The following is a 15,038-nucleotide window of genomic DNA, read 5'->3' as shown; positions in this document are numbered from 1 at the left end:
TTGGCTGTTCCCTGCTCAGATGGCCCTGTAAGGAGCCTTTGAAAAATAGCAGCAGTTAGCACTTGTGTGGTGAGGACTTGAGGTGTTTAATGGCCCAGAAGGTTACAGTGACACTGAGACAGGATTTCCCCTATGAGCGCAGCTCTTGGAAGGATGCAGGTTGTTGGGGATGAAGCCATTGTAGTTGTTAGGTGAGAGGGGCAAATGGGCAGAAGCATCTCCGTTGGCTATACCATGCCCTCCTTCAGCTCCCAGCAGAAAGCCCCTTGGTTTCATCTCCTAGCAGCCTTCACAGGGCAAGTGCTTGTCAAGGCCACTGCCAGAGGTGCCGTGTTGCTCTGAGCCGGGCTGAGTGCCCCGTGGCAGCTCTGGGGGGTGATGGCAGGGGAAGACTTAAAGCTTTCAGCTCTTCTGATGACCTCTGCTGGCACCAGCATGGGGGAATTCCTTTTTTCTTAGTTTGTTTTTGAAGGAGATCCAAGTCTTAGGATTTCATACAAAACCTTATGAAACTTTCCCGCTCCCTATGATGCGTTGAGTTCAGCTCTCAAAAGTGAAGACAGTAAAAACCCCGATGCATGCTGTGCTGAAGAGTGAGGGTTTTTTTTCTGGTGTTACAAAACACTAAGCTTTCTGAAATTCATGATTTTCACAATGATTTTACGATTACATTGGGAGTTGTGACATGAATTTTGAACTTTGAGGTTTGCAGCTTTGTCTACCAATAAGATAAATAAGTGGCTGTAGAAATCTGAGAATGGAGTTGAGGAAGTTGAATGCAGAGTGGACAAACTGTTTTTAAAAGGACAAACCGTGGCGTTTTGGTTTACTTCAAAATTATCACATAGGAATGGACCTCTTAATTTGTCAATAATCTGTTGGCACCCTGCTCAGCATCGGTATTTGGAAATTGGTTAATGATTATCTATTTGGGTCCTAAAACATAAACAGGGCTACAGTGGGTGGAGCTGTGTGCTTCTCTGGAGCCCAAACTCCGGTCCTAGGGACTTGTTCTCAATTACTTGAAAACTTGGAATTAGTTTGTATTCTCAGGGATCCCCTCACAGCAGAAGGACCTGTCTACTTTAAAAATAAAGCACACTTTCCCCCTTCCTCCTCCCGCCCCTTCCCCCCCCTACTCTTTTTATGAAAGAAAGGAGAACAAAGAAACACTGAGAGTGGTTTTAACATATTGCAAGCTGTCTGGAGGCCAACTTTAATCACGAGGGATCCCAAAGTGCTGTGTAAACTTGAACTTTCCTGCTAACTGTACCTGAGGTCCACTTCAGCATCTGCTGTTCTGCAGTGGCTCTCAGCAGTGCTTTGGGGCAGCTCAAGCAGGAAGCCGATGCTTTCTTCAATGTATTTCTTTTTAATTTTATTTTACATTTTCCTTTTTTCACCTCCTTCTCCGGGGGGGACTTCTGCACTTTAGATGGAGCCTAGATATCCTACGTACATTTTTCTGCTCTAGTTTTTCTTTCTTGGATCTGCACCCGTTGTCATAATTGCTATTGTTACACCCGCCGTAATGGAAAAAAGATTAATCTTGGAGACTGTCAGCGCGGCTCTTTGAGGCTGCCTTTGAATGACGCAGGCTATTTCTCATGGTACAGTTTGCCAGCGCAGCTGAGCTGCTGCAACCGCTAGTGCTGCTGCAAGGTGCGGTCCTGTTCCCAGCCCCATCCCATGTGCTGTTGTTTGAGCGCTAGGTGGGCAGGAGGCTCGGCCCCATCAAAATGTGGGAGGCTTGTTGGGTGTTTAACTCCCTGCTCCAGTTCACTGTGGGGTCGGATGAATGAGTGCCAGCCTAGGTGGGATGGGAAGGAGAACAAAATGCACGAAAGAAACTTTGGCTTCTTGGCTCCAGCTATTGGATGGGTACAATGTTGTCCAGTTGTCATTATTTCCTGCCATACTGCTTTTCTTTTCTGGGTTTAATCTTCACCCTGCTGCTGCCATAAAGGTGTTTCAAGTTGCTTTTCCTCATAGGAGTTCTTCTGTATCTCGCTGTTGTTGGTTTGCTTTATTTTTGATGTGAGGTGGGAAAACGGGGAAGTTATGTTGAGAATAAAGGGGAAAAAGTTATGTTGAGAATAAAGGGGAAAAAAAACCCTTCATATTCCTGTTTCATTAAGATTTACACAGTATTTTTGGCTAAGGGGAAGTTTTGTCTTTTCACTTTAGATGAAGACTCAGGGATATATAAGGAAAAGGTATTTTCATCTGTACTTCAGAATCAGATCTCAGTGCAGAATCAAAGGCTGCTGCTGTGTCGTTAGAAGTGTTTTATTTCAAATAGAAAAGGAAATAAAGCTGCAAAACTTACATAAGTTCAAATGCATTCCTGAAAGTCTTTTAGGAGTTGTGTGCCTCCTCAACCCCTCCTATGAATTTGATTTAAAGTGACCTCTTAAATCTGTTAATAGTCTTGCAAAGGGAATCATTTTGTTTGGCCCTGGGTGGAAACCATGTGAATCCGCCGAGTTCTGCAGGAATTCCTGTAGAAGCCAAAATTGCTTAGATACAGCAAAGTGTACCTAAATTTGAAACTGTGCTCAGTGACATACCACCTATAATATTTTTTTTTTCTTTCTTTTTCATCTGCTTAATTAATATTCTCTTCTGTATTGCAGTGTCCTCCTGGAACTCCAGACATTTTCAGCTGGGACGTGGATAGCATCAGAGGAAGAGCTGAAAGGCTCAGAAGCTCTGCTGGGTGAGCAATGAACATATGACCATACTTACTCTTGAACTGCAAGATTAACAAAGTAAATGTAGAGCTTTTTCTTCAGTAGAGATTTTTTTTTTTCCCCAAGTAATTCCAGATGTATATTATTCTGAAGTTGCACTGTTACATACAGGACATAGTTTAAATTATGTAAACTGCGCTATTAAATGGTTGAGTTCTTTCAGAAGAGCTTGTGCTAAGTGAAGAAATCTTGTTTCTTGTGTTTTTGATATAACTACCTTGATAGGTTTCAAAATGACAGGCTCCACATCAACATAATAACTTGCAAGTGAAAGTACAAATTTATCATCAGTGCTAATTGCAAGTCTGTTGTTGTTATTCTGCCATCTAGGCCTCAGCCTCAGCTGCAGACCTGTTCTCTTTTGCATTGCAGGGAGGGTGGGAAAGGATACTGTGTTCCTTTAAAGATTGTCTCACATAGGAAAGAGAAAGGCAAGCACGTGGACGAGGACAGTTTTCTCTCACCTGTTTGGCACCAAAGCTGTGATTAAAAAGATGTTGGGCTAGGAATTGAGTTAGCCAATTTGGGCCTTAATGCTACACTGTCCTGTGAGTGGAGGGAACCTCATCATTTTATGGGAACTTCTTGAGGAGTTGTTAAAACAAGGTTTCACCTGTATTGCCATGTGGCAGGGCCAAGCTTTTGTGAGAACACTGCAAATAATTAAAGCAAGTGGAAGTACCTATTGAATAATACGAAGATTTAGACTGTGTGTGTATTTGAAAAGATGACAGTTCTAATGCTCTCACTCCAAATGATTTGGTTGAACATACCTGCTTCAATTTCTTTGACCAATTTGTTGTTGTTTTTGTTTTATAACGTGTATTATTCTTCATCTTTGAAAGAGTTGTTCATCTTCCTTTCCCAGTGTAAAAGAAGCAGCACACAGAACAAGGAGAAATATTTTGAGTTGAATATTCTGGGCTGCTCTGCAACTGGCTGAACTGGAAAGCTAACAGCAGTGTTTTTTAATTAATTTTGTTATAGTTGATATTTTATTACTGCTTTTATTGACATTCTACCTTAAAGCGTTCTACTCAAAGGTATCGTTTGTTTGTTGTTGTTGTTTTTATCTCATCTAGATTATTCTGAGTAATTCCCAAAATACCCTCCAACATGCCTGAAAACCCTGCTGCAGGTATGTAGTCTGAAAGTGAATAGTGCTAAGCGGTGGGAAACGAAGCTCCGTGCCTAACATAACTACTTTGTGGTGCAGATAAACAGCAGGTGCTGCAGATCATTGACCGTCTGCAAGCAAAACTGCGTGAGAAGAGAGATGTCCAACATAATGAGAACCTGTCTGTTCTGCGCAGCACGCTCAGGAGCCCTTTGTTTAACCAGATACTGACCCTCCAGCAATCCATCAAGCAACTGAAAGATCAAGTGAGTGTAGAATTACAGTTGTTGGTGTGATTCTAACTATGCTGAAGTTGGAACAGAACAGTCTGTGTAGGCGTGTATTGATGAGGACAGTCATTAATAAGCTGTAACTTGGTGCTGGCCTTTTTCTTGTCAAGCTGGTATCTACCAAGTCACTACTGAAGTGAGAAGTGATCTTACAACACTCTAGTCATGGGGCAACACGCTTTGATAGGGATGTAGAAGAGTGAGATTCTGAGAAAAGCATCTGCAAAAGACATCAGCTCTAATATGAGTTCTGATCACAGTTGAAACTGAAATTCTTTGTTTTTCTCAGAAACTAAATACTGTTTATCAGCTGACTTGCAGCACCTTCTCTCCTATCTATTTTTAATAGATATGGATTATTAGTCTGTAATTAACTGTCAGTTAATTGCTGCTGACTTGTACAGGAATGGTTAAGATGCCTTGAAAAATAAAACGTAGAAAATCACCCTGAAGATGTGCCAAGCTCTGAGGCTGACATATCCAAGCTAGCTTTAAAGTCAGTTAGGTGTGGCAGTAGAAGTGACTTGCATGGATTGGTTTACAATGCCAGTAGGTGCTTAGATCTTGTGGGCAAGGATGTTGATGACACCTCCACCATGCAGTTTGCCAAGTCAGGCATGGATGCTTAACACTCAGGGACTAACTTGGCACACTCTATGCAACAGTAATCCCTGTCTTTGCTGTTACTGAACCTGTCCAGCTGCGGATGTGGTGGGGTAGGTCCCAGGAGAATGGTGCCACCGTGCTGTCATTGCTAAATATATTGCCAGTACTGCTGCCTGGATGGCATATAGTGGCTCTGCCATTCATACTTGTCTTCTTCCCTTGTTTGCATTGTTGGAGCATCTGTTCCCATCTTCCAAATCTCGAGTGCACGTCTGCAAGCTGTTAAAAGTGAGCAAAAATCCAAATCTAGGATCGTGCATCGTAACTGTGGCGTAATGGATTTTTTTATCCAGAATGCTCAGGCTTAGCATGTCTAAAAAATTAAGTTTTCTTTCAGTTTGTTTTTTTTTTTTTTTTTTTTAAGCTTGTGCCCTTTGAAAACTTCCGTTCAGGAGGGGAATTTTTTGGTTTACTTTGTTGCACTGGAAGTGATTCAGCTTTTCTACCAGACTGAAAATTGAGCTGCCAGTTGTAGCAGTGGTAGCGTGTTCAGTAGTTAGCTTGTGCCCTAGGCTCTCTCTGTACAGACCAGGCATTTGAGTGGTTAAGTGACTCTTAAAATTTGTGATCCTTGTGTGAAAACTGTCCGAATTTGCCTGCCACTTCCACCAGTGTTTGAGTGCCTCTTTAAATATCAGGGAGAAATGAGGAGGATGGGCAAAAGTAGTGAAGAAGAATGGTAGAACTGACAAAAACGTGTGGAGTAGAAACAGAAACAGCTGAATCATTTAGGGAACATTCCTTTCTGTAAAACAGTTTGAAGTTGGTATGCTAGCTTGATTATAGTTTACACCTTAACATTACTTGAATTATACAGGTGAGTACCTTTGTGAGAATATGGATATATAAATGTGTGTTTCTTTGTCAGCCTTCACTCAAAATTACATATGTTGAAATCTGTGTTCGTTTTTAAAAGTTTTACTCCATCTCTGTTCATTTTTAACAGCTCAATTATATGCCACCTGACCGGTCAGTGGATTTTGATTTTACTAAGAGAGGACTGCTGGTATTTGCTGACAAATCAGTTACTGCTGGAAATGTGTGTAAACAGAGCAGTTTACCAGAACCCAGAGCATCTACCTTCATTCCAAACCTGGGGGTTAATGAGTTCAATACAATCATCCAACAGATGGCAAAGGTAAGGCTCTTAGGTTCAGTCAACCAGGCTTTAATGTCAAATCGTGCAAAATCTTGCATGATTTGGAGTACTGTTTTGTTCTATATCTTGGAGTGTGATGCAACCTAAGCCAGTAACAGAGGTACCAAGGACTCTTTTTTTCTTGTCCCCTGTGAAAGACAATGTCAACAATGGGAAGTATTTTCTTTGCCATTTTTTTGTTTTCTACCCAGCACATCGATGTAGAAATGAAGTTCCAGTTGCCAGAAAACTTTTTTTTTTTGGTATTGGATGACACTTAATTGAAAATGGATGTTTTCTGCAGAAACTTGTTTTGATGGAAAGAATTTTTATCAAGTACATTTTGAATTGGAAATGTACCAGCTTTGTTGATATATGAACAGTGCAAATGATTAAAAGAGCTGGCATGTAATATTTTATTTAACTCTTCATTTAATATGTCTCAACTTTGCCAGACAGATGCTGATTTCATTAACATGATGTAGCATGTACCAGATGCTTATGGAAGTCGTACAGGTGCAGACATCTACCCATGTGCAATTGGCATTTATACCATGAGTGCATTGTTCTGTGTTACTTTGAGCCATTAATTTAATTGGTTAGTCGTGCCTTTCTATATTAAGTAACTGTTGCTAATTGACTACCTTAATGTAGCTGTAATATTTTCAGCATAACTCCTCTTGTTAGCATGTCATTAACTCATCTGATAAAAGATTTAACAGTAAAGGCTGCACATTATTTTGGATAAAACAGCTGTGATAGAAATGCTTTCTCTAAGTAACGCTTCCCAGTAAACAGCCCCAGAAATTATGTGTTTGAACTGAGAGGCAGGCAGTTGCAAAAGCAGAGTTTTGTTGTTGTTTTGATTTTTTTTCTAGCTTGCGTTACACGTGAAGTTGCAGGAATGAGAAGGAAATGAATTTCTTTATTTAAAAGCTGCAATCTTTTGAGCGTGTACCTAAAAATCAGCATTAAAAGCTAAGGGAGCCAAAAGACAAGTAATTTAGTTTAACTGTGCAGCATTTCCAGAAACCCCAAATATATTGCTATAAACAGCACTTTGTTCATAGTTTTCATCCAGTTTGGAATTCATCTCATAATGTGAATGAAGTGTGAAAGCAGCTCTTAAATTCCCTGAGGTTTCAGAATCTCAGAGTGCTCACATATCCAATACTCTGCTATATTAAAAATAATAAATGGAGGAGCTTTTATACGAATAACATATTTAGTATTTTGCCTTTGTTTAGTCTTAGGAGGGGAATAATTCTCCTGGTGCATGAATTTTGAACTAGCTCATTCCATTGCATTAAAAATTAGTTAATCAGTTTTTTTCTATTTTACTAGGGGAGACAAATAGAATCAATAAAGATTGAAAAGCCTTCTGTCGGAGGTCTCGGATTTAGTGTTGTTACCCTTAAAAATCACAACTCGGGAGAAGTTGGTATCTTTGTCAAAGAAGTTCAGCCAGGAAGCGTGGCTGACAGGTGAGATCTTTATAATTGGAAAAGTTGCAGCAATTCTGTAAAAAGAGAAGGCCTGATTTTTGCATTGGTGGCTGTCATGCTAACGTGTTTGTTTGGATTATCTGGTGGGATACTTTGGTGGTGGTATCTCGAGTTCTGGCTTTGCAGCTGAACAGACTCATGTTTTGAGGATCAGATTTTCAGATGAGTTTCAAATATCCATGCTGTTCGCAAATGGAATTTCCAGAAAACATGACTCACTTAAGAGAATCTTGAGTGCTGATTGAAAAACAAAGGCAGCCTGGAAAAGAGTACGAGGAAAATAAAAACTAGTCTCTGGATTTTTATTCATTGTATTACTGAAAGATTTTTTTCCCCTTTGCTTCTTTATTTATGTGCCTATGACAATGCTCTATTTATAGTTGGGCTTACTGCACGTTTCCTGTGTAAATTAAGATCCAGTCCTTCCAGCAGATCCCTGCACAGATGTCATCATAGAACCGAGGCTTCGGGCAGTTTTTTCTGTATTATCTGTGAGTTCTCACCCAAAAACAAAAGACAGAGCAATCCTTGAAAAACAAAATGATTGTAAAACCACAAGAGTTGGCATGAGACAAATGCAGTGCTTGGAATTATGTTTAAAGAAAATGTGTCTAGATTACAAGTCACTGGTGTCACTTTTTAAATAACACATGTCAGGAAGTGCCAACGCAGGATGACAAAAAGAGTGGGGAGAGGTTGGAATGATAATGGCTATGGGCCCACAGAGAACACACCAGAGAACGCTTGCAAGAAAAGCATATTAGGCTCTTTCAAAGTGGAGACAGATGGACTGATCTGGATGTCAAAGGAGGGTGAATATCTCACTTTAGGATTTGATGACCTGCTGCTCACTTTCTTTGATGAGAGTCTGAAATATGGCGAATGCCTGAAGAAAGGCGTTTCAGGAAAACATCTTAAATGTGGCACGATAATAATGAACTTGAAGTGCATTAGTTAAGATGTACAGCTACATTGTTTTGGAGGTTTCAGAAATCTCCCCAGCATGTTTCACGTTTTGGTTCTGGGATGAGATCTCCTGGAGCCTTTTTTGGATTCCTACAGAGCTTTGAAGGCAGTGTCTGTCTATGTAACAGTTTGGTCTCGTGCTCAGAATGAATATTTAACAAAGCAGAGAAGTGATGGTTTCTCTCTTGTCACAAATCAAAATTCATCAGTCAGATAAATTAACTGTGAGATTTATGTTATCTTAAGGTATAATGTAACTCGAACTGTCTACTGCCTGAAGAAAGTTTGATGTCTGAGTTTTGATAATATAATTTTTGAGTAAAATATAAATATGCAGCTTGACCATCTTTAGGATCAGACGATGATATGAAATAATATTGTAGCCTGAGCTGTGGACACTTAGATATAATGTCGTGGGATGCTAAAAGTAATGAAGAATAGTTCCTAGTTTGCTGTATAACTGCAACTTTTTTTTTGTCCAGTAGTTTAACTCATCAAGAAAGTGAGGAGATTTAATTGAATTTTAATAGTCGAAGGAGAAAATTGACTAAGCTTGCATACTGTGATAAAGTTAGGACAAACTTTGGCTGAGCAGTTCAGCACAATGTGTATTCATGTAATTTGTAAGTTGAAGTCAGTCTAATGAGTAGATTTTTTTAATGTAAACTTTGCATGGGAAGTCACTGTGCTGCATTTTGAGATTTCTTTTAATGTTTTTGTTAAGGGATCAAAGACTAAAGGAAAATGACCACATACTGGCCATTAATTGCACCCCATTGGATCAGAACATTTCTCATCAGCACGCTATTGCTCTCCTCCAGCAATCCACAGGATCTTTGCATCTGGTTGTTGCTAGGGAGCCAGTTCAAGGAAACAGCAGAACTTCGCCTGTCTCACTGAGTGATACAAATCCACCTGGGACTGTAAGTTGCTGTAATACAGTCAAAATCAGATTTTGAACTATGCTGGATGGTTTTTTTTTGTTTTTTTTTTTTTTGTAGTTTTAAGTGTTTTACATACAGGGTTTGGGGATTTTTTTGAATCATGTTTTGTCTGTAGGGACATTTGGTTTAGAGATCATGCAGTGAGTATAACACTTCCATTGCAAAGCTGCATGAAGTTGTTACAAAATAGGTCCTGGGTTTTTATGTGCTAGAAGTTTTAGTAAATCAACATATTCCTAGCAGCAGGGGCTGTTCAGCATAGTCTGGATAAAGTGTTTTGTAAGTATACCCAGCTGAAAAATGCTTGTACTCAGCAATTAAAGATGCTCTGCTTACATCTTAAAAGACTGTAAACATAACCTATCGTGAGCATATCGAGTGCTTGAAATACCAGAACCAGTGTAAACTTAAATTGCTCAAAACCAAATGCCTTGCCTTTGTGGGTTTCTGAAAAATCTGCTGAAGAACCTATCCATTCATTTTTTTTTTTTATCTTCTTTAATCTACAGATTTCATTCATTGTGAACCCTTTTGTTGTCTTTAACAAGGAGTGATTGTCACTCAGATCTAATAAGCTAAGGCTGAGCTTGCATCTGTGTTCAAGCCATATGGTCCAGGTGGCTTCATTGAATTTGGTTGAAGTGCACACCTAAATCCAGGGCTTGCAATATTGGAATCTTAATTTATTATGCTAGCAGGTTTTGATGAAAATCTGGTTAAGAGCAGTGTTTTTCCTTATTCTCAGTAATTATTTCCCTTATGATTATTACAGAGGTAGTGAAATCTGAAGGTTTTAGTGCGTAATCAATATTGTTTATTGCACTGAAAATTTTAAAGAATTAAACTTCAACTGCTTTTTCATTGAAAGATCTGCACTGAACAGACTAACAAAATAAAATACAAATATATATCTCTACAGGGGGTCTTTAAACTCCTTTTATGATATTTAACTGGCTTTGGCAAAGACTTTCAGTATGCTAATAAATCCTTTATTCACAGAAGACTTAAATCTGCCTACTTTGCTCCATTTTGGTTTCTATGAGATATTAATCTGACAGAAACACTGCCTGCGTTTGGGTTACTTAACAGCTTTGTTATTTTCAGATTGTCTTGTAGAACATAAGGTCATCGTACAGCGTAGCTTAGAAACATGCTTCCAATTCAGCATGGAAGAATTGATACTGCACTAATAATTCAGCATGTTCTGTGTTGTTTGGAGTGTGTGAGTGACATAACAGACAGAAGAATTTGGGCAACGCTAAGTGAAAACTAGGCCAGTTCAAGCTTCTGGACTGTTTTTCTGCTTGCAGTATTCTTGATTTCTGAAAGACTGGAAGGATAGTTTTCATTTTGGCTGAAAATCTTAGAATTACTTCTTCTTAGTCAAGCTTTTTCCTGGTATCCTGTTATGAAAGTAAAGGACAAAGTGTATGCTTAATAAGAGATGAGAAAATCGCACTGCATATTTATAAGGAAATGAATCCAATGGAAGAAAAATCCAAGAGATCTCCAGTAAGTGACAAAGAGAGAAGAGGTGCTTTGATTTTTTTTTTTTCTTGTTGCTGGTACAGGTGAAACTGAGAGACGTTCAAGACGGACTGAAATTCAAGTCTTCTCTTCTTATTAATTGCAGATTCGTTGGGGCCACGTTGAAAACGTTGAGCTGATTAACGATGGCTCGGGATTAGGCTTTGGAATTGTAGGAGGAAAGCTGAGTGGTGTAGTTGTAAGAACCATTGTTCCTGGAGGATTAGCAGATCGGGTAATTTGTTATATTATGTCACTTCTTATTTGATTGCAAAGTATAATTAACTGCTTTTGACAGCCTTAAAATAAACTAGTATGCTTAAACAAAAGGAAGCTGATAGCATCAAAGTCTGAATGCCAACATGTACTTTGTAAATAAATATGTTGAAGATGTGATTGAGGAAAAAGTCAGCACCTGATACAAATTAAGTTGTTTCTCAAATGTGCTTTGGCTTATACAACATTGTTGAACATGCAGAAATGCTAAGAAGTTGTCTGACCTTCTGGTAGTTTCAGCACTTCTGATACTTTCTGCAAGACTTTCTGAAGTTTCTGATATCTTTTAAAGTTGTATAAGTTTGATTTGCAACTTTTGATTGCCAATCTTTAAACATCCAGCACTGAGTGTTGCTACATTTCTGGAGTAGAACATATGCAAGATCTGGATTTCTAATGTGAATTTGGTCTTGAAAAGTTGTTGCATTGAGAATTGAAGCCCATGTAGTCCATACAGTCAAGACCCAGTAGCATATAAAAGAATGTATGTTCTGTTAAATTACTTCCTCTAGTGTAGGATGGAAACAAAAACTGGAGGTTCGGGGAACTTTAATGGAAATTGCTGGCTCTTATTTGACTGACTTTCCCTAAACCTGACATGTATATATGAGTATTTTTTAATTATTGTGTAGCACCTGTTTTGCTGTAAGGAATAAAGTGTCTTGGCTACAAATGAAGCATGTAAGTTAAGAACTCACCACATCATTCTCAGCTGAATGAGACATCATTAAGAACATGTGAAATAATGAGTGCATATATATATGTTAAAATTGGATGGATTTGTAAATGAGTTTGAGTTAGTCCTGGAAATAACTCCACTATGATTGCTGTATAAATCAGTGCACCTAAGATGGTAGGGCTGTGCTGATCAATACCAGCTGAGCATTTGGTGCTATGAATGCTTGCTTATACTAGGAGTGATGATGTGGGCCATGAATTATAATCATCACATGAAAAATGGTTTGTGTGTGTGCAAAGCTCTGTTACCTTCAGTGGAGTTACTCGCTTGAGTTGGAGCCGGTCGTGTGAAAAAAGAATTGCCAAGTTAGTACAGAAGCATTATTAGCAACTTTAAATTCTAACCCCTGTTCTATGCAGTTTATTCCAGGAAACTGCAGTATGTAACAGCCTGTAAGATTATATATTTTGGGGTTGGAACTGTGTGTCTTTGAGATCCCTTCCAACCCGAGCCATTTTATGATTCTAAAATGTTGTTGCCCTTCTTTTCCTAAATAAGAAAAGCAGCCATTTCCTTAGGAACAATGGTATTCAACCTGTGCATATCTTAGTTTTGAAAAGCCTGGTTTGCCATGGTTTACTGCTGTGGGAAAAACAGCACTTAATATTTTGAAAACATCCTTGAATTACTTTATATGTCACGATGATGGGCAGCCTGATTGTATTCTGTCATATTGGCTGTCATGAAAATTTCTGTAGGCAGTTTCAGCTTTTACATCCTGAAAAAATTTTTTGCAATGTTATTTATGTTTGAAGGATGGGAGGCTGCGAACTGGAGATCACATCTTACAGATTGGAGGGACCAACGTGCAGGGAATGAGCAGCGAGCAAGTCGCCCAAGTGCTGAGAAACTGTGGGAATTCCGTTAGGATGGTTGTTGCGAGAGACCCAAAGTGTGAAATTACGGAGAGTCCACCAGCTCCTGCGAGCTGGCCAGTCAGTGCACTGCCTCCATTTCAGAATGGAAATGTAAGTATCTGATGTCTGCTGATAGGTTGGTTTTTTTTTTTAAGTATGTTTGTGGCTTGGGACCAGAAAGGAGGGGAACAGAGAGCATTTTTGACACCTGAAACGCTTCTCCTGAGTTTCCAGTTATTGCGTTTATATACTTAAGTGATCATTACTTTAGCTCCATTTTCTGTTATTTCCCCCTTGTTTTTAATGTTATGAATGCCCTAATCTTGGGATCAAAATGACCGCCTGTGTGGAATTTATTTCAAAGCATTCACTTAATTATCAAGGCCATGAATATTATCAATAAATGGTGCTTCTAGTTCTCCTGTTTCATGAATTACATTTTTTTGCTAATCAATCATTTGTAAGAGGATTTAAAACCTTGGTGTGAATTTCCCTAGTCTGAAAGCCAGAGTGCCATGGCCGGACCAGAATTATTCAGCACTATCATCTTTATATGAAGCATAAGTGTGATGTTTTCATAGTCTACACTACTGTCTGTGATAGGAAATATATCTAAAAATTTTGAAACTTGTTTTAGCAAATCTTAACATGGTCATATCAAAGTCTCTTGTTTTTGAAGTCATTCTTTTCAGTTTTGAGTAATTAAAATCAACAAATGCTACACTAAGTGTACAGTAGGTCTTGAAACATAAACAAAGCTGTGCTTGTGCACCATCTGCTACTCCTGTGCTGCTTAGATTTAGGTGTAGAATCTCAGTAGCCTTTTCTCCCTTATCTAGTTTTCTGAATATGAGTGAAGTGAGTGAATTCTTTAAAGCACCATCTTTAAAGGTCAGACTAGCAGTCATGTTGTTAGAAACTCACCTTCTTGCTTACTGGGCAGTCACTGCAAAGGCAGACGTCAGCTTTGGGGAGAAGTGCGTACCTTGCATCTCTTTGGGTCCCTGTGACTGCAGCTCCTTTTATTGGAAGCATAGTAGGAATTTGGAGTGGCAGAGTAATGGAATGGGTAGTCTGCATACCTTAAGGCTGGAGTCTTAAATGCGGGCCTCTCTCATCAAATACTCTGTTCTTAAGAAAATAATGACAGAAATTCATAATCAGAGGAGCTATGAAGAATTACTTTCTAGCTCTATCATATTTTCTGAGGCCTGTGCTATGTAAAAACTTGGCCCAAGTTTTGTTTCCGGTACAAAATACTGTTTTTGTGTTCCTTGCCACAAAGAAGGACCTGTATGTACTAATTGATTGTTATCGTTGTCAATGAAGCAACCTTTCTAAAGATTGACTTTTGATATGGTTTTGTGGTTTGGAGTGTAGCATAAAAACAAGGAATAAGCTCAGGCACCTGCATGGTCACGCATAGCTGCATTTAAGAAGGCAACTGCTTCTGTTAGTACAAGTGTGTCTACCATGTGTATGTGTGATTGCCTTTCTTTAAGGACATCAAACCTACCTCTGCTTTGAAATCCCTTTTCTGTTGCTCCTCACTTCCTTAGCATCGCTGTTTTCTGACAGGAATGTGTGATGTGATAAGCCTGCATATTTATACCAGTTTTCTGACTTCTTAACTGTCCAGCAGAAGCAGCTTGCACAAGTGGATTCGTGACACTTCTTATCAGGAAAGGCGAAGGTGTTTAAGATTTCTGTTGACTTTCGGGGTTTACTGGGAAGTCTGTTATTACCAAATGGCAGTGGAATCCAAGGGCCTTAAGCAGCCTAATGACAACTTTTGTTTTCAATGAAATATGAATATTATATGTCTGTCAAGTATGTGGAGAAATAGTAGCAAAGAATTTTGAAAGCAATTAATGACTTTGGGTGAGACATTGAGAAAATCCTAGACGTTTCACCTTTGCAAGTGTAAAACCTCCTAAAATAGGAAAATCGATATCACTGCTTGCTTATGAAGATCTTAACCTGCAATACACTATTGGTACTGAGAAACTGGCTTTTTTTTAACTGCCTTGTGCTTTATTTATAGGATAATACTGCTCTTTTTGAGACCCATGATGTTGAACTTATAAAAAAGAACGGGCAAAGCCTGGGGATAACAATTGTTGGGTATGCTGGCGCATGCGATGTAGGTGAGTTCTATGAGGTTTAGTCAAGTCCAGGACAGGAGCTTTTCAAATGCTCTTTATTCACTGCGCATCAAATGGAGAGCACTTCTTTGAAACAGTATAACCTACAAAATCTA

General features: G+C 39.0%; 1 protein-coding gene across 11 annotated transcripts in view; it reads left to right on the top strand.

Annotated features, from left to right (window-relative positions):
- PATJ (PATJ crumbs cell polarity complex component) overlaps positions 1–15,038 on the top strand; it is a 142,197-nt gene that overhangs the window by 4,259 nt on the left and 122,900 nt on the right. For 10 of the 11 annotated variants that reach the window (XM_052666802.1, XM_052666801.1, XM_052666804.1 and 7 more), the window contains exons 2-10: positions 2,637–2,719; positions 3,836–3,891; positions 3,970–4,136; positions 5,773–5,964; positions 7,309–7,448; positions 9,160–9,358; positions 11,013–11,141; positions 12,677–12,889; positions 14,823–14,925. In XM_052666802.1, coding sequence (XP_052522762.1) covers positions 3,870–3,891; positions 3,970–4,136; positions 5,773–5,964; positions 7,309–7,448; positions 9,160–9,358; positions 11,013–11,141; positions 12,677–12,889; positions 14,823–14,925 — 1,165 coding nt within the window. In that variant the 5' untranslated portion in view covers positions 2,637–2,719; positions 3,836–3,869. Of the gene's footprint in view, positions 1–2,636; positions 2,772–3,835; positions 3,892–3,969; positions 4,137–5,772; positions 5,965–7,308; positions 7,449–9,159; positions 9,359–11,012; positions 11,142–12,676; positions 12,890–14,822; positions 14,926–15,038 lie in introns of all 11 variants that reach the window. The other variant, XM_052666803.1, reaches the window with a different exon arrangement.

This window comes from Tympanuchus pallidicinctus, unplaced genomic scaffold (assembly GCF_026119805.1).
Source record: "Tympanuchus pallidicinctus isolate F22 unplaced genomic scaffold, pur_lepc_1.0 scaffold7, whole genome shotgun sequence".
Lineage (NCBI taxonomy): Eukaryota > Metazoa > Chordata > Aves > Galliformes > Phasianidae > Tympanuchus > Tympanuchus pallidicinctus.
Note: the sequence above shows the minus strand (reverse complement) of the source record. Positions and strands in the feature narration are given on the sequence as shown.